This window comes from Ruditapes philippinarum, unplaced genomic scaffold, assembly GCF_026571515.1.
Source record: "Ruditapes philippinarum isolate M1 unplaced genomic scaffold, ASM2657151v2 ctg935_1_1_1_1, whole genome shotgun sequence".
In the NCBI taxonomy this organism is placed as follows: Eukaryota; Metazoa; Mollusca; class Bivalvia; order Venerida; family Veneridae; genus Ruditapes; species Ruditapes philippinarum.
In genome coordinates, this window is record NW_026855136.1 from 337,870 (window position 1) to 363,167 (window position 25,298).

The 25,298-nt window shown below is 33.5% G+C and overlaps 2 protein-coding genes across 2 annotated transcripts in view; one reads left to right on the plus strand and one right to left on the minus strand.

The window, feature by feature from the left end:
• Positions 1 to 25,298, minus strand: part of LOC132742224 (guanylate-binding protein 1-like) — a 199,447-nt gene that overhangs the window by 160,054 nt on the left and 14,095 nt on the right. The window lies entirely within an intron of this gene.
• On the plus strand, positions 2,720 to 16,811 carry LOC132742222 (guanylate-binding protein 2-like). The gene is made up of 3 exons (XM_060730558.1): positions 2,720 to 3,138; positions 15,653 to 15,930; positions 16,308 to 16,811. Exons 1-3 carry the CDS (start codon positions 2,775 to 2,777, stop codon positions 16,602 to 16,604), a joined length of 939 nt encoding a protein of 312 aa, XP_060586541.1. The 5' UTR covers positions 2,720 to 2,774; the 3' UTR covers positions 16,605 to 16,811.

Here is a 25,298-nt window from a genome sequence, read left to right on the forward strand (position 1 = left end):
AAGGGTTATAAGCTTGTTCCCTTTAATTTTTCTTTTGGGAAAATTTTCCTATTTTTTTGCAGGCCCCTTTAACGTTTGTCGTCGTTGTTTTAGTTTTTTTGAATCTTATCAAAAAACAACCCCCAACCAGATATAATTTATAAAAAAGGTTTCTTTTAAAAACCCGGGTTTTTGAAAAAAAAAGGGTAAATATGAGGGCGATTTTTCCCCCTTCCCTTTCTTTTCGCCCCGCGACCCCGCTAGGTGAAAAATCGAGAATAAGCAAGTTAAAATAGCAGGGCTGCAGAGCGAAAATAGGCTCATTAGCCACCGCTGCTTTATTTCTTAAATTATGCTCCGACACCCCCATCCCGCGAGGCAACGTTTAATTTATTAAATAATGCCACGGCAACCACCCCGCCATATTGAAATGTTAATTCTCGTTGTGGTCAAGGGACAAAAGCACGAAATGGCAAAAATTAGCTACTATAATTAAGTGGACATAATCGCTTTATGTACATATTGAAAGAAATTTAATGTGGGATTAAGACAGTATTGTGGGAGAAGTGTCTCTTTTTCGAAGTGAAAGGAATAAACTATTTAACTTGGAAATTGAAAGTTCTGCACATAATATAGTATAGTGCAGAACATATGTCTTTACTTGGCCAGAATCACAAATGCGTGAGTTGTTTGTGCATAACGATCTCCTAGTATAAGGTGGTATAATAGAGAGGGTTTACTTGACCTTCGGAATGTTTCGGACATATCCCTTGCGTGTCTTATCTATTATTTGTTAACTGAAAATTTATCCATATAAATTTTCATTTAAAAGATAATGCGGAAAGTTTCGGAGGTGTTATCTATTATCTATTAACTGAAAATTCATCTAGATGAATTTTCAGTAAATATCTATTATCTATTAACTGAAAATTCATCTAGATGAATTTTCAGTAAATATATAATGCGGAATGTTTCAGACATATCACGTAATCCGTGGAAGATTTTTGGATAGAGGCAATCTTTTTCCATATTGATAATTGCCAGAAATGACAAATTTAATTTACATGCACTTTTAAGATTTTTAAAGAATGTACTGTAAAGCATTTTTGAAACTAAGATGGTAATATTTGCTGATAGCAAATTTATAAGTACACACATTTCAAATCCATTATTTTAAGGCATAACCTTTCCACGTCCGTTTAATAGGTCAGTTCAAAAGCCTAAAACATTTAAATTTGAAATTCTTACTAAAGCAACTGGTGCACTGAAAATGACACAATATGCAATTAATGTGTCATTTGCAATAATGATTATTATAGGGATGAGTGAATAATTAATCTTTTTAGAACAGCTTTTGATATAGACCTTAGTATGCAAATCTCAGAGAAATACTATAAGTCGTTTAATGTCAAGAAAAACTCGATGGAACCCCTTTCATATTTTCGGCTTTCAACGATGTCATTTTTCTGACACACAGATGGGCGATTACAGTAGCCTGAACATCGACTTCCTTACCAAAACATTTTTTGAAACTTTCGCTAAAAATCAACTCTTTGTTATACTGTTACGGAACTGTATTGAGAAAAGTTTTTGATCTTGTATAGAATTTTATCCAAAAAAAAAATACACAATACTTATTTTCAATTAGCACAGAATGACCCATTATAGAAAAAACACGTTCGTTTTAGGAATTACACAATCCCAAATTTCACAATTTCTGTCAGTAAATACTAAATGCAAATGCTGGACACTCAATTTTAGCTGTTACGATTGTGTTCAAATATGAATGCATTTAAGCAAGTATAATTCTATTCCTTATATGTATGTCCCTCTGTATTTACCTCCAACAAATATAGCGAAATGAAATTGTTGCTTTGGAAACAAAAAGAAATCACGTGGGGCAAGGTCAGGTAAATACAGAGGATGGAAGAGCAAAACGACGATTTTCTGTTTATGAACGTATTGCAATATAGATGTCTTGTGCGATGACGCGTTGTTATGCAGCAATCTGACCAACTTGTCATAACGTGTTGTTGATCTTAATTTTAATTGATTTTATTTTGGCTCCTTAAAATAAATTCAGAATTGTGATTCATATTTCGACATTTGTAACAGACCGTGCATTGTAATTCATATACTGTTTAAGAAACAATTCAGCGCATTGCACGCACGCTTTATACTGCTCATTTGTCAGCAAATGAAGAATACATCTAGCACATTTCTTTCTGAATTTCAATCTTGATAGACGTTATTGTTTTAGTCCGAGCATGGGGCGTCTCCAGGTGTAATTTACCCACATTTGAATTTATTAAACCAAGGAATAACCGATTAAAAAGACATTTTATTTTGTCCATACACAGAAGAGATTTTATTTTTGATTTAAAAATGTCTTTACACACCAACCAAAGGAGACTTTAATTCTTAATATAAGAGCGTATTTCATTGGCATACATTGATATTAGACCAACCATTTTTGTATTGCATAACATATGTAGGCACTATATAGCGAGCTATAACCACAGTTTTAGAAATGGATTTTAATGACATGTAAACATACATTTTAAATACATGTAAAGCTAACTTGTATAATTATCTTCTCCCCGGTAACCTTCATTTCCTCGTGTTTCTTGCAATAATTAACAATATAATGTTTTAGATGCATTCATATTTGAACACTACACTCTTCGTATACTGCTATCGTTCATTTTTCTTTAACATATGAAAGTTTTATAACGCGAATATCAAGAACTGTAGAGGTTTTGCCTAAGTATAACAAAGAAGAAAATGAAGATAACATGAAAATAATCACCCCTGTTTTCATTTTGTGTCTTCGAGACTTTTATCTCCAACTGACTGATAAAGATGGTAAAGAGATAACTCCGGATAAATACTTTGAGAATTGTTTGTCCATGTCAGACGGCGAAAGCAAAGAGAAAATTGACGAAACGAGGGACTGTATCAAAAAATACTTTCCAAGAAGAAAATGTTTCACGCTCACACACCCAGCTACGGGCAAAAAGCTTGCTAAAATTGAGGGTTTTGGGGATGATCAACTCAACGTCGACTTTGTAAGAGAGTGTATCAGTCTGCAGGAATATGTGTATTCATGTGAACATAAAGTTACGGATGGAGTGTCAAAGGCTCCAGTTAAAGGTTATGGTAAGTAAAAAAAAATTAATTGTCATATTTTAATGTACAGATATTGTTTTTGCATGCATATTCAATACAGTTAAAGCTAATTTTTATAAAGTTATATAAACAGGAAATATATGTAACTATTTTCCGATATTTATTGTCCTTCGGCTTAGATGTTTAAGTTATATTGCCGGTGCATTGAGCAAGATGTTGGTGTTAGAAATTGAGTTCGTTCATATAGAAACAATATATTTTTCAGTGTTCAATTTTTCAAAATTAATAACCATTGTTAAATTGAACAAATGATTATTATGTCAATTGTCACAAAAGTATTTTACGTTAGATTGTCACAAAAGTATTTTACGTAGATACTTACAACTTTTATCTGATTTTAAGTCTTTTTCAGCAAATTCCTCTATACAATTTGTAAATCCATGGAATTATTATACCAACAAAACGTTCTCATTAATAAAATCTATTTTCAAATATGTTTAAATTGAACTTAAATTTGCTTGATTTTTTTTATTCTAAATCTTAAGTGATGTTCAATACATGAAAAATAATCGATTGACATTGAATTCATTAAACAGAAATTGTAACGAAATAAATTATTATATTTGTTTGTGGGTTTTTAAATTTGGCTTCGGACCTCCAAACTATGGAGTTTATTGCATTAAATTAAAGATTAACGTTTATTAATTTCATACTATGTATTATCCCTATTTATTATCCCTTTACGGCGTTTTTGCAATATAATTCATATGTAATTCTTTTGATAATACTGCCAATATTGCATATGATTACAAACGTAAAATTAAGAAAAAGGGACATCTTGATTAATAATGAATAATAGAAGTTGTCCTACATTGAAGATAAGTCAGTACCAATATGCTTATGATGATGTCCCCCAAATATTTTTGAAGACATATATTTATTTTTGCTATAGCCGTCTGTCTGTCCTGCCGTCCGTCCGCATTTATCTTTTGCAGCTTTCACAGAACGAACTACTGGTTTTATTTCAATAAAACTTCACAGGAGTATTCAGTTCTATTCCTAGTGCATATCGCTTCACTGGACAAAATAGCCACCAGAGCTATAAATAGAAAAATATCTTGTCCCGCTTTCACAGGTTAAACTGCTTATTAGATTTGAAACTTCACAGGAGTTATAATAATCATCCTTAGTTGTGCATATCGCTGGCTTATTCTGCTTCGCTGCACAAAATGGGTCCAGGGCTATCAATAGTAAAATCTTGTCCGACTTTTACTGGTCAAACTGCTGATGGAATTTCAAAGAAACTTTCAGAATTGATCGCTACCATCCCTATTTGTGCATATCGCCATGTCTTTTGCTTCGCTGCCAAAAATTGCCATCAGAGCTAATAGGTCAAGCAGCTGGTGGGATTTCGTCATAACTTCACAGGATTGGTCAGTACCATCCTTACATGTGCGTGCATATATCCGGCATTTTCCGCTTCACAAAAGACGCCAGAGTTATAAATAGAAAAATCTTGGCAGGTTTTCACAGGTCAAACTGATTGTGGGATTTCAATCAAACGGCACAGGATTGATCAGTACCATATTGAGTTGTAGGAGAAACATTTTATTGTAACAAAATCATCTTTTTGATTTACTGCTATATTTTAAAATAGATTTCTTTTTAAGCTCCAAAAATAATTATGTCATTGTTATGCAAGCATAACGAAAATTCTATATGTATCGAACACTTAGAAATACATATGCAATTTATTCAGTTTTACTTCGGCCGAATATTATGCTTAGTCCCCTTCCGGTTTAACCAGAGCGGGCTTTAGGTTTACCCTCTGTCTTTCTGTATGTCTATCCAAGATAACTTATGGCTACTTTTGTGGCTAGAGAAACAATAAGGTAACTGTACTTTCTCTTTGATGTAATTTATTCCGTTAAGCATTTATGTGGCTATTTTACTTTAAGTGTCTAAAAGAAAAATAAAGAGAGAAATATAGTAGCTACTATATGAAATGAATCTACTTCAAACTTCATATATATGTTTCTTACTATCACTTAAATCATTCCAGAATTATGTCCCCCTTAAACTTAGATTTCATCCAAGAAATTATAATTTCGAGTAAAAACAATTTAAATAATTTGACTATCTGTTGTATAAACATAATATCCAAACAAGGCAGGGAAACATAACACATTACTATAATACAGACAAACTAAGAACTCAATAGATTTAAGTTAATTCATGTTATTCATTTATTCAATGAAATAATTGAATGGTCAATGGCCCTTCAGAATAGTGATGAGGTCTAAACGGTAGTTGCTTTACGGATTACTTACAATACTACGATAATTCTTGTTAAGATGTTTAAATTAGGAAAGAAATCCGAGTTAAGAAGAAAATACTATAAAAAAATTAAAGATAAATTATATAGAAGTGTGAAGCCATAGAATTGGGTGAACTGCAGAATGACACGTTACATTCATCCTTTCACTGATAAAGATGTGTTTTCTGAAATAATGGGTTTAATATAAACAATACACTTAGTATTGATAACATTTATCAAGGAAAGACTGATATTATCATATTGCATACAATGCAAGAAGAAGTGAGAAGCTGTTTCGCATAATCCACAGATACAAAGAGCTGATGAGATGATATATTTGGAAAATATGTCATCTGCAAGTTAGCAACAATTTGTACGAATACGGGCGTGAATAATTATGTCTCCCCCACCTCGGGGGGAGACATATTGTTTTTGCCCTGTCCGTCCGTCAGTCCGTCCGTCCGTCAGTCCGTCCGTCCATTCTTCGTTTCCGGACGATAACTAGAGTTCCTTTTGACCTACAGCTCTCAAACTTCATAGGATGAATGGTCTTATTGAGCAGATGATCCCTATTGTTTTTTGGGGTCAGTAGTTCAAAGGTCAAGGTCACAGTGACCGTTGGTCAATTTCTCGTTTCGGATGATAACTAGAGTTCCTTTTGACCTACAGCCCTCAAACTTCATAGGATGATTGGTCTTATAGAGCTGATGATCCCTATTGTTTTTGGGTCAGTAGGTCAAAGGTCAAGGTCACACTGACCGTTGGTCAATTTCTCGTTTCCGGACGATAACTAGAGTTCCTTTAGACCTACAGACCTCAAACTTCATAGGATGATTGGTCTTATTGAGCAGATGATCCTATTGTTTTTGGGGTCAGTAGTTCAAAGGTCAAGGTCACAGTGACCGTTGGTCAATTTCTCGTTTCCGGATGATAACTAGAGTTCCTTTTGACCTACAGCCCTCAAACTTCATAGGATGATTGGTCTTATAGAGCAGATGATCCCTATTGTTTTTGGGGTCAGTAGGTCAAAAGTCAAGGTCACAGTGACCGTTGGTCAATTTCTCATTTCCGGATGATAACTAGAGTTCCTTTTTGACCTACAACCTCAAACTTCATAGGATGATTGGTTTTATTAATCAAATGATCCCTATTGTTTTAATGGTCAGTAGGTCAAAGGTCAAGGTCACAGCGACCGTTGGTTAATTTCTCCTTTCCGGATGATAACTAAAGTTCCTTTAGACCTACAACCCTCAAACTTCATAGGATGATTGGTCTTATTGAGCAGATGATCCCTCTTGTTTATGGGGTCAGTAGGTCAAAGGTAAAGGTCACAGTGACCATTGGTCATTTTCTCATTTCCGGATGATAACTAGAGTTCTTATCAGTGAGGACATTTAACTATTATTGATATATCAGTGATATATCAGTTGTCTGGTTTTATATACTCTGTTCTTTTATCTCCATTTCCATTCCTGTTTCCATTCACAGTTATTCTCAGCAGTGGGGGAGATATGCGCTTTTTTACAAAAGCATCCTCTAGTTTGATTTTTAGTTTTCCATAGTAGAAGGACTGCGGTACTGTTTTTGTTTGTTTAAACAATTCTTTCTTAAAAGTTGAAACTGTTTCTACATTTCTAAGAGATAAAGGAAGTTCATAAAAGGCCCTAGTTGTTGCAGGGAGAAAACAATTCCTGTAAAGACCATCCTGTTGTACATAAAAGAGATACAGGGCGGTAATTCTCAAGTAAAGATCGATCTCCGGATTTAAAAATTGGAGTAACATTGGCTTCTTTCCACGTTTGAGGATATCTAGATGTACAAAGAGACCGATTGAATAGGTCTGAAAAAGGAATAAAAATCCTGTTGTTAATTCCATCGGGGCACAATGCTTTACCTAAAGTAAGCGTTTGTAGTATTGACTCTACTTCGGTCGCAGACGTAACAATTGAATACAATTTTATGAGGTGAAAGCTCTTCGTCCACAATAATGTGTGTATGGTTTTCGTCTCAAATTTTTTTATCACGGAAATAACTGTTCAGCTTTACACTGTTCATCTTCAAAAAGATCGTCACCGTCTTGCAACGGCGGTATTGTTGAAGAGCCATTTGATGGTTTTATAAAAGATTTTAGACAAAACCAGCCAGACATAGTTGACCTAGATGAAGTTTGAAGGTCTGCTGCAAGTTTTTGGATGTGATTATCTTTAGCCTTTCTTATATCTGAAATTATTTGATTACGCAGAGATCTAAATTTTGTCAAGTCAGCTGCATTCTTTGTTTGTTTTGCTTTTCACTTGGACGAACTAGTTTTTGTTTATTTGGAATACAAGATTTCGAACAATTTAAAATGACGTCAGAAATATTATTGGTAAATGTATCAATGTGTGTGTCTTTCAGTTCTTTCCAGTTGACAGCTGTAACGTTCTCTCTAAGGAGCTGATAATTACCTTTGTCAAAAAGCCAGATATGTCGTTTAAAAGACGCCATCTTAGGTTTCTTAACAGTAAAAAAACATATACAAGGAAATGATAACGTATTGCTTGATGAAAACAATGATCACTTGCTCCAGAGTAAATAATTTGAGAAGGTTTAGATGTGAGTTTAAGATCAATGAGAGAAGATGAATGTTCTGTAAGGTGAGCTGGGTCTTGTTTGCATTGAGAAAGAGAGAATTTTTGACATAGGGTTTTTATTTTCTTTCTAAGACTGGATTCTGCATTTAATATTGAAATCAGATATATTTTAGCAATGAAATCAAAGAAAGTTTAGAAAAAAGAAAAGAAAACCATAACCGATAAAGTCAAACGCTCTAGATCTGAGTCTGAAAACCATGATGACGACGGGCTTTGTTAAACTTACAATCATTATATTTTTCCATGCTCGTCCAATAAATTTCTTAAGACGGTCGTCAAAAAGTAAAGATCCATAATCAGAAATAAAATTTAGTATGAGACTTGCAGTACGCTCCAGCTGAGTGAAAAGATAGAACGGGAAAAAAGAGAGAATAAAAAAAGAAGAATAAGCATAGGTTGCATGATTATAACAAAGTAGAAAATGTGGAATAGGACAACATATGGTTCTTTGTTATATTATTACAAATCATATGAGACGACGAAGCAATTTTTTCTAGACGTTTTACTAATTTCAAACCAAGGTATCAAAAGTAGTTTGTGTACTTGAATTAATATTAGAAAAAAATAAAGACACCTAAACATTGAGCTTTTAAAAAGTTCTATGGAAAAAAAAAGACATTTAAAGAGAAAAGAAAAATATACAATATTGAACAAATTTTCGACATTTCCAAACTTCGCACCAATTCGTTTTGAAACAAATTGCATAATTGTAATACATCGACAAACTATTCAATATTCACATACAAATCAATATTCCGATTCAAATTTAAACTGATATGTAATATACATGTGCTTTCAAATTTACTCCTTTAATACAAATCGGATGTATGAGACAAATTTGTATTTAATAACGTTTAAATATAGTGCAATAACATGGTTGACAATAAAAAAGTGCATGTCTATTTCTGCATAACATTCCGTTGAAAAGTTAAGTTTAAGGTCCACTCTAAGGTAACAGTTAAAAAAATAATTCAGAAAAATATATCATAATAATGCATTAGAATACTTTCTATAAACATAAACTTGTTAAAGCTCTCGACAAATAAAACATATACTAAAACTTTACATTTGCAGTATTAACTTCGCTTAACTCAGTTATGTATTAAAATTTTTCCTCATAAACATGATCCTTTGAATGCATGCAGGCTTAATTTAACATATACTAATACATGTACAGCATCTATTCTATCAACTGAAAGACATATTGAAATGTTCTATATGAACATTAACTTGTTAAAGCAGGTCGGTAATAAATAAAGGCAAACTTAACATTTACAAATACAATGAATATGCAGTCTTCATTTTATCACATTTAGGCATATTTTAACATATACTTATACTCTAGATGTGCATACATTCAAAATTTATGCTTAATCATATATAAATTGTATGGTGCACATTTGTTTATATATTTAACGACAACAAAAACAACAACAAAATCAAAAGAAAACGATATTAAACTTTTCAACGTAACTTAAATCATTTTTTTAAATGTATTATGAAAATGTTCCATTTTAAACATATGTTTTTTAAGCTGATATGTGTCACATGTCAGCATAATAAAACAAACTTGTAAAACGATACGTGCACATTCCATTTTAATTTAATTATGTGACATATATCTCATTTAAAGTTCGTGCATGTAATTCAGTCAAATCGTTGATGCATGACGGTAAATTGAACATGTATATAGATATTATTTAATATGTGTAAACAAATTAAACGAAACGTTTATCACATTAAATACTGAATAGAATTCACAAATAGTTCATTTGAAGAAAAAATAACACCAATTATACCAAATAATGTACAGAGTGAACCATCACAATACATTGTATTTGTGGTTTGTTTATTGTTACTGTATATATATCACGCCGAGGGTTTGTATACAAATAAATGATAGTCACTTTTTTAGCTTGTGTTCAAATGATCACTATTGATTGCTTTATGATTTGATTTGCAAAAAAAGGTTGCAATCATTATTAGTATATTTTTTTAAACAACACTGATATTTATTCATGTATGTAAGAGTGATCTCCACTATTTGCTATTACATATGTATATAAAAATTGTATACACAGTATGTGATTGTATACATCCCGCCGAAAGTTTTTACATTTTTATTATTTTGTTACCCCCGGTATACATCGAGGTCTTTCAATGTCGAGATTGGTTTGATTTCGGTGGAGAATTCATCTCCATCTGAGACTCCATGAACAGCGATTTTTATCAGAACATTACTATCTGTCAACCAGGTCGAAATAATTTTACCGCCCTTGACTAATTTACGTGCTGCGTATAATTGTTTCGAACGGATAGAAGAAAGATGCTCGTTAATGAATGTACCGCGGTATCCTAAGTGTGCGTGTCTGAAGTCTGTTCGTTTGGTATACATCTTTTGTCGAGCACCATATGTGACAAATTTTACAAGAATATCTCTTCGCCCGTCAGCTTTTGGTTTGCCCGTTCTATGGCACATATTAATCTCGGACAGCGTTTTGTCTGATTTAAGGGTATCGCATAGTGTTATAATGACTGTATCTATAGATTCATTGGCTTTTCAGAAACACCAAAGATGCGCAAAAAGTTGCGTTTCGAATATTGATCATATGCGTCGTGTTGTTTCTGGTTCTCCAGATCAATATTAGATTTCTTGAGCATTGTGTTTTCATTTTCAAGATGTATTAAACGTGAATATAACCCAGTGACTACCCCATCAACGATTTTTGTTATTGTTGCCTCCATAGTACTTTAAGTGTTAGCTTGGATTTGTCAGACAACGCGACAGCAAAAGCATTTCTTTTTGCATACTGGTCTAGGGATATTTGTACAGAAGTAAAGTCCATGTTAGGAGTTTCTGGTGAACAAACTGTTTGCAATTTTGAATCCTCTTCAATTTCTGGGGAGAATAGGTCTCTCTTTCTTGATTTATACCTAAAACAGTTATGCGTGTGTTGTGGCGGCTAGTGAATTTCGTGGAAAATCCTCGGGCAAAATTTAGAACATCATGTATTCATAATTATCAAGTCAAGTTACTACGAAAACACATATCATAATAACGAAATATGTTTCGTAAAATCGAAATAATATTTCGTAAATTAGAAATAACGTTTCTTTAAATCGAAATAACATTTCATTATAACAAAAAATGTGTAGTAAAATAAAATAGAAAAATGGTACAAATTTCTTCTTTTTTACGAAATCTTATTCTTAATTACGAAATTACAAAATAATGGTACCAATTTGCGCACCGTATAGATATTTATTTATCAAAACACCATATTTTTCTAGAAGAAGTTATACAAGTATGTCGAAATAGACCTTTGTGATTTAAGACGGTGACGATTACGGTTATTGAACTTAAGTTAAGGAAAGGGGTCGTCTAACAATACAATGTAACAGCGAAAATGAACTGCAGTTGTGTATCTGTAGTAACATTTCATTAATATTAATCCGATATTTGTTTTCCTACAGACAAAATCCGTGCACATCGTTACAACACGTGGTAAAACCTTCCGACGATGTCTCCATATCGTTCCGACTGACATGTGACTTAATTGCAGCAATGGTATGCTCAACACGTACACGATACTGTCGAATATTCCTCTTAAATTTTCGACATTGTAACTGATGTCGTGTGTTCATCAGTCGTAACTGAACTTCGGAATATTGAGTTACAATCGGATGTCTATTTGGATATATTTTGTCACCAAGTAGTACACAGTCGTCTGGGAAAGGTTTATCAGTTCAAATGTGGTGCATCAAACCGAACTGCTGTGCATCATTGAGATGCCCAATAAAGCAGCACTCAATATACCTTATTCTGCTTGCATTGTCAATTATAACCTTGGAATGATTTGCGGAATGCTTCTGTGCCCAGAATAATATTGCTGCTGTTGTGCATAATAAGTTCTGTAGATTTCATGTACAGTTCCATCTATAGCCCCTACGGCGGCAAATAATTTACCCCAGGTGTATTTCATACTTCTCCATTGGTTTACAAAAGGCCAAATGATAAAAGTTTTAAGTTTTAAATAAAATACTGGAATAAGAGTTCATATTTCTTCTTTTACTGTTGGTACACTGATATTAAACAATGCTGCGAGCATATGATACGTGCTGGAACACAGAAACTACATCATGACAAGTTAAACCCTATTCTGAGTTAATGATGTATATCTACGAACAGATAAAAAAACGTCTCTGGTGTTTCGCCTGTCGCCTCAAACAATTGGTACCGATGCTGTACAAAGGAACGAAAAAGATTTCGGCCACCATATATATCTTCATCTGATTAAGCTATGCCTAATGTCTAGAAAAGGTTCAGGTGGCAAACGTAAAAGAATGAAAATGACACGTAATAAGTCAACAAATTCACTCTTATCCGTGGGTGGCTGCGCTAATGCTGGTTAAAACAAAACAGTATGCTTCTTACTTGACGATTCATAATCTCTGCAAAAAGTAAAAAATTAAAAGTAAGTTTGATGAACAAAAGTAGACAAAACCGAATGCCACGAACGATTCGACATGCGAAAATCTTGTAGTGGGTTACGTGTAAAAACTATGGTGGCTGATTTGGTACACTTTGCGCGTTGCGTTGTTGATACTGACAACACAACCTATATCATTATCATCTTTTCGTCTTGTCGCCAAACGGCGCTTTGTCGCAGTCATCCTGTCGCTAGTGAAGCACGCAAAACGGCGCGTGGTCGTGAGGCGCGATGTCGCCCTGTCGTTTGTGCTTCGTTGATGACAAGACGAAAGTGCGACAACGCGCCGTTTGGCGCTATGTCGTTCTGTTACTAGATGTCAATTGAGGTCAATAATGAAAATTTGTGATATACAATTTTAAGCTACTAAAGCAAAACAAGTACCAAAACTAGGTCCACCCTGAATATGTCGTGGAATAAATGAACATTGAACACGAGTTTTCGTGCAATGCTCTTATATTACACTAATGCTTTACGCTATGAGCAGGTGGAAGAAACTGGACCTACTCGGTCGCAACAAGATTTAGGGCAGAAATAGCTACTGTCATCTGACGCCTGTGATGGGGAGCACAACGAAGACGCAATACGCATGAAAGACATAGACGACAAAGGAAACGTCCTTGGCAGAACAGATTCGGGCAAATCAGGAGGCATACAATAGATTTAAAACGAAAAAGGTTAAAAAGTTAATGCTAATGTTTGGCGTTAGTTCGAGTTCCGATGAAAATTAATAAATTTGTAAAAACATATTTTGTTTTTTATTAATATGCAAACGAATATCAAGCCACACTTGGCCTTCATAGTTATTATAAAGGTAAATGCTTTTGAGACGACCCCCGTTTTAATATCAAGTGCGATGTCCGTTACCGTCACCGCTTTAAAACACAAATGTCTAATAAGTCATGAACAACTGTCCGTAAATACAAAGTACACAACGGGCTTTCACTGATATTTAATATGAACAACAATCAGCTGTATATCATTTTATTTGATTACACAGAACAAATCATAAGGCTATCTAGTAACACAATGCGGCCCAATGTCATAATTAGGTTATGTATTATGTATATTAGGTCAATGTTTCTCTTTTCAAAGTATCACTTCTACGAGGAATATACATTTTTGGAAAGCCTTTTTATGAGATATATACAAATAGTTGTTTTGAAGTTTTCATCACAATAAATTTTTGACTGGCTCACATTTCTAATATACTGCGAACTGTGTGATGTCTGTCTTCTTAACAATGTTTTCAATTTTCTACACTGTTCACAATTGTTTGAATACAGGCATACCATTTTTACAATTTTTTCGTCACCTCTTTTTCCCAGTGCTAGCAACGATCGCAAAATGTTCTGGTCCTTTGGTCCTTTTCACAAATGTTAACTACTTTTACATGACCGGTGATGTCATTGAGGAATAAACGCAAATATTAATAACAATGTCCTGGACCGCGTCAGCCTCAAAGTCAATCACCACATTTTTTTATATACTCCCAAGGAATAGCATACATATTCCATCCGTTCGTCTGCTTTTCTATCTGGGACATTAATCGGATACTACAAGAGGTATGAAGAAGAATCTTTGTAGATCTCATTGAGTAGAAGAACTGTAATTTTGTTTTCCTAAATTATGAGGTACTGCCCTTTGGTCATTTTTACACTTTGAACTTTGTCCGAAACATAACTATGAAGCTTCAAAATGCATTAACAAGAAATTTAATAGGTAGATGAATCTCATCGAGTAGAGGTGCAGTGCAAAAGAACCGTAACTGTGGCTTGCCTAAATTTGGAGTTTATTTTTACAATTTGAACTTTGTCCGGGACATTACTGTGAAACTTCAGAAGATATCAAAAGAAATTTTGTAAATAGATAGATCTTATTGGGTAGATGTGTTATCCAGAAGAAACATAAATCTGTTTTACCATTTTTAAGTAATTGCCCTTTATCAACTTTTACACTTTAAACTTTGACCGAGACATTACTCTAAGATATCAACAATAATCTTTGTAGTAAGATAGATCACATTGAGTAGAAGCATAACTCTGAAATAGAGAAAAAAAGAATCCCTAAAGAGAGACCAAAACGACAAAAATTGAAAATGTTGTAGGCTCGGTTTGATTAAGCCTGTTCATGGATGGAACTTAAAGTTCAAACTACCGCTCATACCCCCTGGCACCGGCTTAAGCAGACTTTAACATTTAAACATGAAATGGTAGAATTTTGAATTTAGAAACATTCGCAAATGTGTTCATACGGCGATTATCATTGAACCTATAATGTGATACTTCCGTGCCATTTCATGAAAAGCGGCGTATGGTCCCCAAGTAATAGAAAGCGTGTGCCTTAAATGAGAAAACAATTGGCGGATTTAAATAAAATGGAAGTTTGAAAGAGGATCAGAGGAAATGAAGTCTGAATCCACAAAAGGTATCAACAAGAAACTTAGTAGATCTGTTTAATTGAGTGGAAGTGCAGTACATAGGAACTGTTACACTGTCCTGTAATTGTCTTTTTTTATTTGTACACTTTGAACTTTGATCGGGATTTATTTTTGCAACTACAAAAGATATCAATAAGAAACTACTTATCTATGTCCAAAACCTACCGAGGAGCATCTCCCGGTTAGACCGGCTCTTTTATTGTCCTCTTATTTGCAACATATGCACTGTAACCATATGTCGTGTTTTTCTATAGCGTCTGACATACGGTAAATTTCAATGTAATAACATAACTCTGATTTTTTACGTTATTGATTACTAACTCAGTTTTTAAGACCATGTATTAGGTTTGTAAAATGGCTATATTAAGGCTAAAATCTATGTATACTTTCCTGAAATAATATGTGTTACTAATACTATAATTGATGGAGAAATACATGAGCAAAATTATTTAAGTGCGGGCGTTGTATCCTTGTTTCATAGCCATTGTACACGACTTTGTGTGACAGCCCTCCGGAATGGAATCAGTTATGTTAATTACATTACAAATTTTCTGTATTGTTCTCATGCTTTTTAATGGTAGAGATGAAATATTTTACTGCAAGGGACAACGTTTTTTTTTAAAATTAAATCACTTGAAATTTTCAGTTTATGAATGATTTTCAGACTTTGAATCTTTTACGCGGACATACGTAGAGGCACTGCAAACCGGATCAGTACTGTCATACGAGAAGGCTTATGAGAAGGTGTCTAAGCGTCACAACAACAAGCTAGTTGCCACACTCGTTCATGAATTTGAGACTGAACTCAAGAAAATGGATACACCTGTGAAGCGTAAAACGGACATAGAACGAAAAACATTTGAGATACTTAACAAAAAGCTCAAACAGTTAAGGAATGAGAGTTATCCGTACAAAAATAATATACATGAAGTTTTAGCAATGGTATGGTTTTTTTCTACAAATCTTTTTTTTTAAATATATAAACAGATTCATTCAACATTCAAGCTATGATTAAATTGTATTTAAATGAGAAGGTACTTATCTAATAGGTCTTACAGTAAATATACATTTTGCAATAGCAGTAATGTATATCTATGGACATATGATAATACACAATTAAATCTTTATACATTTTATTACTTTTTTATAACATGTTAAATTCATAAATGTTTTATAACATGTTAAGTTAATAAATATTTTATATACATTAACATCAGGAAATGAAATGATGAAAGTTTGATAAAAAATGATGAAGTCAAACGTTAAATCCTTGATACTAAAAAGCCAAAATTGAAATGCAAGACTTTTTAACTATTCAGGAAAAAATGAAAGCAATTGCTGATAAATTTCGTGACCAAAACAGTTTACTCGTTCAACACAACTTACAAAAAACTCTTAAAACGCTTTACGATGACTTGATTGAACAAAATGAGGTTTTGATCGATTCAAAGGAAGGTGCGATGTTTTACAATCTGATGATTAGCGATCGTATGAAAAGCTTGTTCCACAGCAAAATGCAACCCTATGATGAAGATGAGGTATACCAAAACTTTTTCCCCTCAGCAGATGATCATATTAATTTTATATACATATTTCAAAAGACATCTTTCTTATAAACTGTCTCGCAGATGATCATATTCATTTTTTATATACATACTTCAAAAAAGCATCTTTCTTATAAACTGTTATTTGCACCAGGTCACGTTACATAAATTAAGCCAATATATTTATAAGCAATCATTTGGAATTCTAAAAAAAATGTTTATAAATTACTTATTACAGCGGTTAAAAGCAATACTCAATTTCGAAGAGAGTATCGCTGATGAGAAAATAAGAATCATTTACAACGCAAACTTGCACGAAGAAAGGCAACGAAATGGTGAGAAAGCATAATTATATAAGAAAAGTAAACCTATTACCCCATGAGCACATTGTGAAAAATGGCCGTTTCCATTAAAAAGCATCCTGTTACAAGTTCAAACTGATATGAAACTATGAAAAATTGTTCAATACTGATGAAACTTGGCACAAATGTTATCTAGACAACAGCCTCTGTAACAGCATGCTCAATCGTTAATTTCCTATTACCAAGGCAACGGGTGGACGTCTCAAAATTGCCAAAAGTCACTATTTTGCATTGTTTTTTTTCCATTAAATCTGATTTCAAAGTGCTGCAACTTCTCAATGAATTGAAATAGAGTCAAAGGCTTTTCAGCGTCGGCTACTAGTTAACCTAAGATCGACCTGAGGCCATTTTTAGCCTGTCACATATCCAAAATTTCTTGGCGATGAGGGGGACTACCGTCCCCTTTCAAATCCCCCAAAACAGAAGGGGGCACGTCTCCCTTCTGGCAGCCCCCTCATGTATCTTTTTGATAGGGGCGGCGCCAAAAAAGTGGTCACTTTTTTAAACAACATTTCTTTAACGTAAAACAGTGTTTGTGGTCTAAATATGGCATTTTTTCACTGTTTGAAGCCTCAAAAAGGGGGATCAATAAGCCGTCAAAACACGTCTATATGAGGGAAACGGTAAATAAAATTTCAACATGCAAAATAAGATTATTTTGACAAAAGATCATCTGAATCTACAACACACATTATTTCAAATGAAATACATTTATGTTTCAGTGCTTCTTTGAAAATGACGTGTCGCGAAATGGGAGTTTTTTAGCTCACCTGTCACAAAGTGACAGGGTGAGCTTTTGTGATCGCTTTTCGTCCGTCGTCCGTCCATCCGTCCGTCGTCCGTAAACTTTTAGTTTAAATGACATCTCCTTATAAACCGCTGAGCCATTTTTATCCAAACTTCACAGGAATGTTCCTTTGGTGGTCACCTTTAAAAATTGTTCAAAGAATTTAATTCCATGCAGAACTCTGGTTGCCATGGCAACCGATCGAAAAAACTTAAAATATTTTCTTTTAAAAAATCCAAAGAGGTAGAGCTTAGATATTTGGCATGAAACATTTTCTAGTTAGTGTCTATAAAGTTTGTTCAAATAAAAGCCCTGGGGTCAAAATTGGCCCCGCCCCAGGGGGTCATTGATTTTCCCTATAGCATTATAGTAAAAACTTAAAAAACTTCTTTAAAAGAACCCAAAGAGCTAGAGCTAAAATATTTAGCATGAAACATCTTCTAATGGGTGTCTACCAAGTTTGTTCAAATAAAAGCCCTGGGGTTAAAATTGGCCCCGCCCACGGGGGTCATTAATTTTCCCTATATGCATATAGTAAAAACTTATAAAATCTTCCTTTAAAGAACCCAAAGAACTAGAGCTAAGATATTTAGCATGAAACATCTTCTAATGAGTGTCGATCAAGTTTGTTCAAATAAAAGCCCTGGGGTCAAAATTGGCCCTGCCCCAGGGGGTCATTGATTTTCCCTATATGCATATAGTAAAAACTTAAATGAACTTCTTTTAGAGAACCCAAAGAGCTAGAGCTAAGATACTTAGCATGAAAGATGTTCTAATGGGTGCTTCCAAATTTTTTCAAATAAGAACCCTGGGGTTCAAATTGGCCCTGTCCCGGGGGTCATTAATTTTCCTTATATGTGTATTGCAAAATCTTTTTAAAAAAACTTCTCTGAAAAACCCCAAATAGCTAGAGTTTAGATATTAAGCATGAAACGTCTTTCAGTTAGTGTCTTCAAAGTTTGTTCAAATAAAAGCCCTAGGGTCAAAATTGGTCCTGCTCCGGGGGACATTAATTTTTCTTATATGTGTATAGCAAAAACTTAAAAATCTTCTTTGAATACAAACAAATCGCTAGAGTTAAGATATTAAGCATGAAACACCTTCTAGTGTGTGTCTTCAACGTTTGTTCAAATAAAGGCCCTGGGGTCAAAACTTGCCCCGCCCTAGGGATGTCATTGCTTTTAACTATATGTGTATAGTAAAATCTTAAAAAATCTTTTTTTTAAAAAACTCAACGAGCTAGACCTTAGATGTTTAGCATGAAACATCTTCTAATGGGTGTCTGCCAATTTTGTTCAAATAAAAGCCCTGGGGTTTAAACTGACCTCGCTCTGTGGGCCTATATACAGGTGAGCGACTTCAGGGCCAGCATGGCCCTCTTGTTTCTATTAAGTTGCGTTTTAGTGATAAAACATATTTAACTTGTATAATGGAATTTCCCAACCAGAAATATTTGTTTCTTTATTGGAGTTACTACAATTTTATTGGTTGTATACTATAAAAAATTAGTTTTGACAAATCAGAGCTATTAATAACGTACACAATATTGAATTACCACCAACACCGAAATTTGCGAGATTTATGTCTTGTATATCTGTCAAATTTCAATAATAACTTGTAAATATCGACTTATATATTTAAGTAATCTACAGTCTGATAAATTGTTGGTGTATCAAACCAAGTATCTTAATTGAAATCATCAAATTTTAAAGATCCTGTATGTTGTAATTGAGGTTGTACACCACACTGAAGTAAAACTGTATATATGTATATAATTATGCTTATCAAACAATTTTCAAACATCGAATAATACGTAAAATATGTACTGCAAATATTTGCACATATATCTAATCATGAAAATATATGCATTCATTTCTTATTGAAAAATTTGACTTAGACTTTATAGAAAATATTTTTTTTTATTATCTTATGTCTTGTATATCTGTCAAATTTCAAGAACAACTGGTAAATATCGACGTATATATTTAAGTAATCTACAGTCTGATAAATTGTTGGTGTATCAAACCAAGTATCTTAATTGAGATCAGCAAATTTTAAAGATCCTGTATGTTGTAATTGAGGTTGTATACCACACTGAAGTGAAACTGTATATATGTATATAATTATGCTTATCAAACAATTTTCAAACATCGAATAATACGTAAAATATGTACTGCAAATATTTGCACATATATCTAATCATGAAAATATATGCATTCATTTCTTATTGAAAAATTTGACTTAGACTTTATAGAAATGTTTTTTTATTACCTTATGTCTTGTATATCTGTCAAATTTCAAGAATAACTTGTAAATATCGACTTATATATTTAAGTAATCTACAGTCTGATAAATTGTTGGTCTATCAAACCAAGTATCTTAATTGAAATCAGCAAATTTTAAAGATCCTGTATGTTGTAATTGAGGTTGTATACCACACTGAAGTGAAACTGTATATATGTATATAATTATGCTTATCAAACAATTTTCAAACATCGAATAATACGTAAAATATGTACTGCAAATATTTGCACATATATCTAATCATGAAAATATATGCATTCATTTCTTATTGAAAAATTTGACTTAGACTTTATAGAATTTTTTTTTTTTATTACCTTCTTTTTTATTTACATGGAATGTTAAATTTGATAACATCTTTATGCTTTTTGGAACTTACAAAATTGATAAATCTTAATTTGAGCACCATATTTATGATATAAAACCATAAACAAGAGGGCCATGATGGCCCTGAGGTCGCTCACCTGCATAAAGGCACCCGGAGCGGGGCCAGTTTCAACCCCAGGGCTTTTATTTGAACAAACTTGGAAGACACCCATTAGAAGATGTTTCACAATGTTAAGTTTTTACTACGCACACATAATGAAAAACAATGATCTACTCCCCATCCCCCCCCCCCGTCAGGGCAAATTTTAATCCAAGGGGCCTTTATTTGAACAAACTTGGTAGACACCAATAAAAAGATGTTTCATGCTAAACATCTAAGCTCTAGCTCAATGGGTTTTCTAAAAAAAGATGTTTCAAGTTTTTACTATACACATATAAATAAAAACAATGACACCCTTGGAGCGGGGCCAGTTTTGACCCCAGAACTTTTATTTGAACAAATTTGTAGACACTTACTAGAAGATGTTTCATGCTTAATATCTAAACTCTAGCTATTTGGGTTTTTTTAAAGAAGATTTTTAAGTTTTTGCTATACACATACAAGGAAAATCAATGACACCCGGGGCGGGGCCAGTTTTGACCCAGGGCTTTATTTGAACAAACTTTGTAGACACTTACTAGAAGATGTTTCATGCACAATATCTAAACTCAAGCTTTTTTGTTTTTTTCAAAAAAGATTTTTGCTATACACATATATATACATTTTTATTTAAGGAAAATCAATGATGTCCCCCGGGGCGGGGCCAATTTTGACCCCAGGGCTTATATTTGAACAAACTTTGTAGACACCCTTTAGAACATGTTTAATGCTCAATATCTTAGCTCTAGCTCTTTGAATTCTTAAAAGAAGTTCATTTAAGTTTTTACTATATGCATATAGGGAAAATCAATGACCCCTTGGGGCGGGGCCAATTTTGACCCTAGGGTTTTTATTTGAACAAACTTGGTAGACACTCATTAGAAGATGTTTCATGTTAAATATCTTAGCTTTAGCTATTTGGGTTCTTTAAAAGAAGATTTTTAAGTTTTTACTATATGCACATAGGGAAAATCAAAGACCCCCTGGGGCGGGGCCAATTTTGACCCAAGGTCTTTTATTTGAACAAACTTGGTAGACACTCACTAGAAGATGTTTCATGCTTAATATCTTAACTCTAGCTATTTGGTTTTTTTCAAAGAAGATTTTTTAAGTTTTTGCTATACACATATAAGGAAAATCAATGACCCCCGGGGTGGGGCCAATTTTGACCCAAGGGCTTTTATTTGAACAAACTTGGTAGACACCCATTAGAACATGTTTCATGCTAAATATCTTAGCTCTAGCTCTTTCAGTTCTTTAAAAGAAGATTTTTTAAGTTTTTACTAAATGCATATAGGGAAAATCAATGACCCCTGGGGCGGGGCCAATTTTGACCCCAGGGCTTTGATTTGAACAATCTTGGTAGGCATTTATTAAAAGATGTTTTATGCCAAGTATCTAAGCCTTAGCTCTTAGGGTTTTTTTAGAAGAATATTTTTTAAGTTTTTCTTATTGGTTGCCATGGCAACCAGAGTTTTTAATGGAATTTAAATTTTTGAACAACTTTAAAAGGGGCCAACCTAAGGATCATTTCTCTAAAGTTTGGTTGCAATTGGCCATGTGGTTAAGTAGGAGATTTTGTTTGAAAAGTTTGACGCCATTTTTTGAAGGACGCACGACGCACGACGCACCCAGAGTGATGACAAAAGCTTACCTTTGAGCACTTTGTGCTCAGGTGAGCTAAAAATGTGTTACAGGTTCAGTAATGCCGATCAAAAACTTACCCATTATGGTCCTAAGGTTTTGATTAAAAATTGGCACACATTAAATTTGCAACGTTTTTGTTAAGGCGGTTGTGTAGATCAAATACAAATCGTGTGTGTCTTATATTCGCATTCCATCTGTCGAATTTTCGCTTTTTCGCATTGTTACATTTTTCGCATTGTTGCATTTTCGGTTTTTTTTGTATTGTTATCTTTTCGCATTTTCGTTTTTACATCGTTACATTTTTGCATTTTTGCGTTCCGGTTGCACATGCGCATGGAGACATCAATCTGAAAATACCTAAACGTAACCGCTACTGACATTTTTTGTACCAGGCTTGCATAATATAATTTTATTCAACTCGTTCAATAATTTGAGCATTAAACCTAGACTCATTTAACATCCTCTCTCTATATATCAAATAATATATCATTGTTATCAGACATTTACAAAACTTAATAATAACAATAATAATGGTAATAAATTAATGTCTCCTTGCGCATGTACAACCGGAACTCGAAAATGAGAAAATGTAACAATGCGAAAATGTAACAATGCAAAAAAGCGGAAATGCATCAATGCGAAAATGTAGATGTGAAAATGTAACAATGCAAAAAAGCAAAAATGCGAAAATGTAACTATGCGAAACAGCAAAAATCGAAGAGACGACAAAGTTATACTCGCATGATTGTATTTTGACCTCAAAAAGGTGAAAATACGACAGATGGAATGCGAATACATGACATGTTTTATGTGTCGTTTTTTCGCCCTTCTCCTGTCGTATTTTCGCTTTGTTGCCTCGAAAATGCGTAAAAGCGAAGAGACGACAAGGTCCAACTTTGTCGTCCCTTTGTGTTTTCGCATTTTCGCATTTTGAGGCGAAAGAGCGAAAATACGACATGGCGTAAATCAGCCACCATAGCTAGTCTTGGAATGGCAAGGAAGTGTCAACACATTTGCGGATGTTTCTAAATTAAAAAAGAGCCATTTCATATTTAAATGTTGAATTCTGCTTAAGCCAGTACTAGGGGCCCTGGACGGTAGTTTGCACTTGACAGTACCGTCCATGAACAGACTCAATCAAACCGAGCCTGCAATATTTCCAATTTTACGGTTTTGGGATTTCTTTAGGAATTCTTACGTTCATTATTTAATCGCCACATCAGCGTTCTTTGTGCCATGTGAAGGCTGTAAATAGTAGCCCCGTACATTTTATTATAATTGTTATACTTCCGGTCATTTGAGATCTTTCAGCACGACATTATTGTTGTGTTTGTGGTATTTTTGTTTGAACTATTTGGCATTTTCTAGTACAGTGGTTCCAATATTCCTACCTGAGTAAATGTGAACCAACATTAGGATATGTTGCCTGCTTTGAAACTATTTCTTTTGGCGTCTTATCTATAATATGTAGGCTTCAAAACCTCTGATCCCATTTGATTAGTTCCGCCCTTTGTTTCTCGTTTAGGGCATACCCTTTCTTTTAATTGGGGGACCATACGCCGCTTTTCACGGAATGGCACGATAGTGTCACATTGAAGGTTCAATGATAACCACCGTGTGAACACATCTGCGGATGTTTCTTAATTAAAAAATTTACCATTTCATATTTAAATATTGAATTCTGCTTATGCCAGTGCCATTGGCATGGAAGGTAGTTTGCACTTGACAATACCATCTATGAACGGAAATAATCAAACCGAGCCTGCAACTTTTTCAATTTTGCCATTTTAAACATTCTTAAGATATTCCCATGTTCATTATTTTGTTAGAAAGTGTTGTTCAATTGCAGAGCTTTTGGAAATAGAAATTCAAAAAAGCGTAAAGCAAAACTGTGATCGACAGTCGCGGCAACTTAGATTTGAGCAAAAAGCACACAGGAAAGAAAAAGATGCTGAATACGAAAGAAATTACAGAGAAAGGGCTGGTGAAGAACCTAAAACGAGAGGGGCATTTATGTTGTTTTTATGCTGCATAGGAGCAAAATAGAAGAATAGCGATTGTAATGTCAGCTATATTGCTAGATCATAGGCTCAAGTGATGAGTTTGGCCTGTGTTAGTGAGTAGAATTACTAAGTGAAACAGCTGTATATAATTATCATGAGCATTTTTTTCCACACAAAAGTATGTTCTTAATTAAATAAGTTAGTGTATTTATATCTTTTAAAGAAATAAGTGCGTGCTTCAACTTTAAAGGGACTCCACTGAGGTTTAAAAGCCTAAAAACATAACATTTGAATTTCTTACATAAATGAGCTGGGGCACTTTAGACAGAAATATATATGCAAAGATAATTAAGAAATATACTTTGAAATAATTGAAAATCGTATTTATATGCTTTTCTTAGTCCGATTTGAGTGAAAAGTGTTTAAACGCTTTTCATTTTGGGTCATTTATTTACAATGTGAATAATTATTCTGGAAAAACGAAGTGCGCGAATGATCTGAAATTTTGCAAAAAAATTAGAGGTCTAAACCTACATCAAATGGTACATTTTATGCAAAAAAAAATTAGTCCCATCATATCAAAAAACTTCAGTGGCGTCCCTTTAACTTGGATTTAAGGTTAATAAAGATAATGATACTGAATATGTTTCTTTTATGAAATTTATAATCTTATTACTTGTTTAATTTTGACTCTAAGTTTGATATTATTGTAGCATGTTCTAATATTCATTTATATAGTTATATATAATATATAAAGAATGTTCTACTTTTTATTACTCTGGTCTTTAAACTAAGTGTGATACAAGAGGCTGATCTAACATTTATTCATCTAGTTATCTTTTTTTAGAATAATAATGTAAACAAATGATAAACCTTATGCATTTGATAAGTAAATTTTAATTAGCTGCAATTTGCAGACCAATCAGATAAGTTGTTACATACAGTGTCATCTGTTTGTAGATATTAGCTCCCTCTGGGATTCAGAAGTTCATTCAACCAAGCATATTAGGAGGTTTTGAAGTTTCTGCTGCTGATTTTAAAAGTATAAACATCACTAAAAACACTTTAAGTTTAACTTTTTAATTTTTGAATTTATTTTAGGCACTGTGGCATTAATTTAAACCCTAGAGAGGGCGAGATAATGTACAAACACTGAAACAGTTTTGATAATTTCTATGTAATGTTAGCAATGTCTTTTTA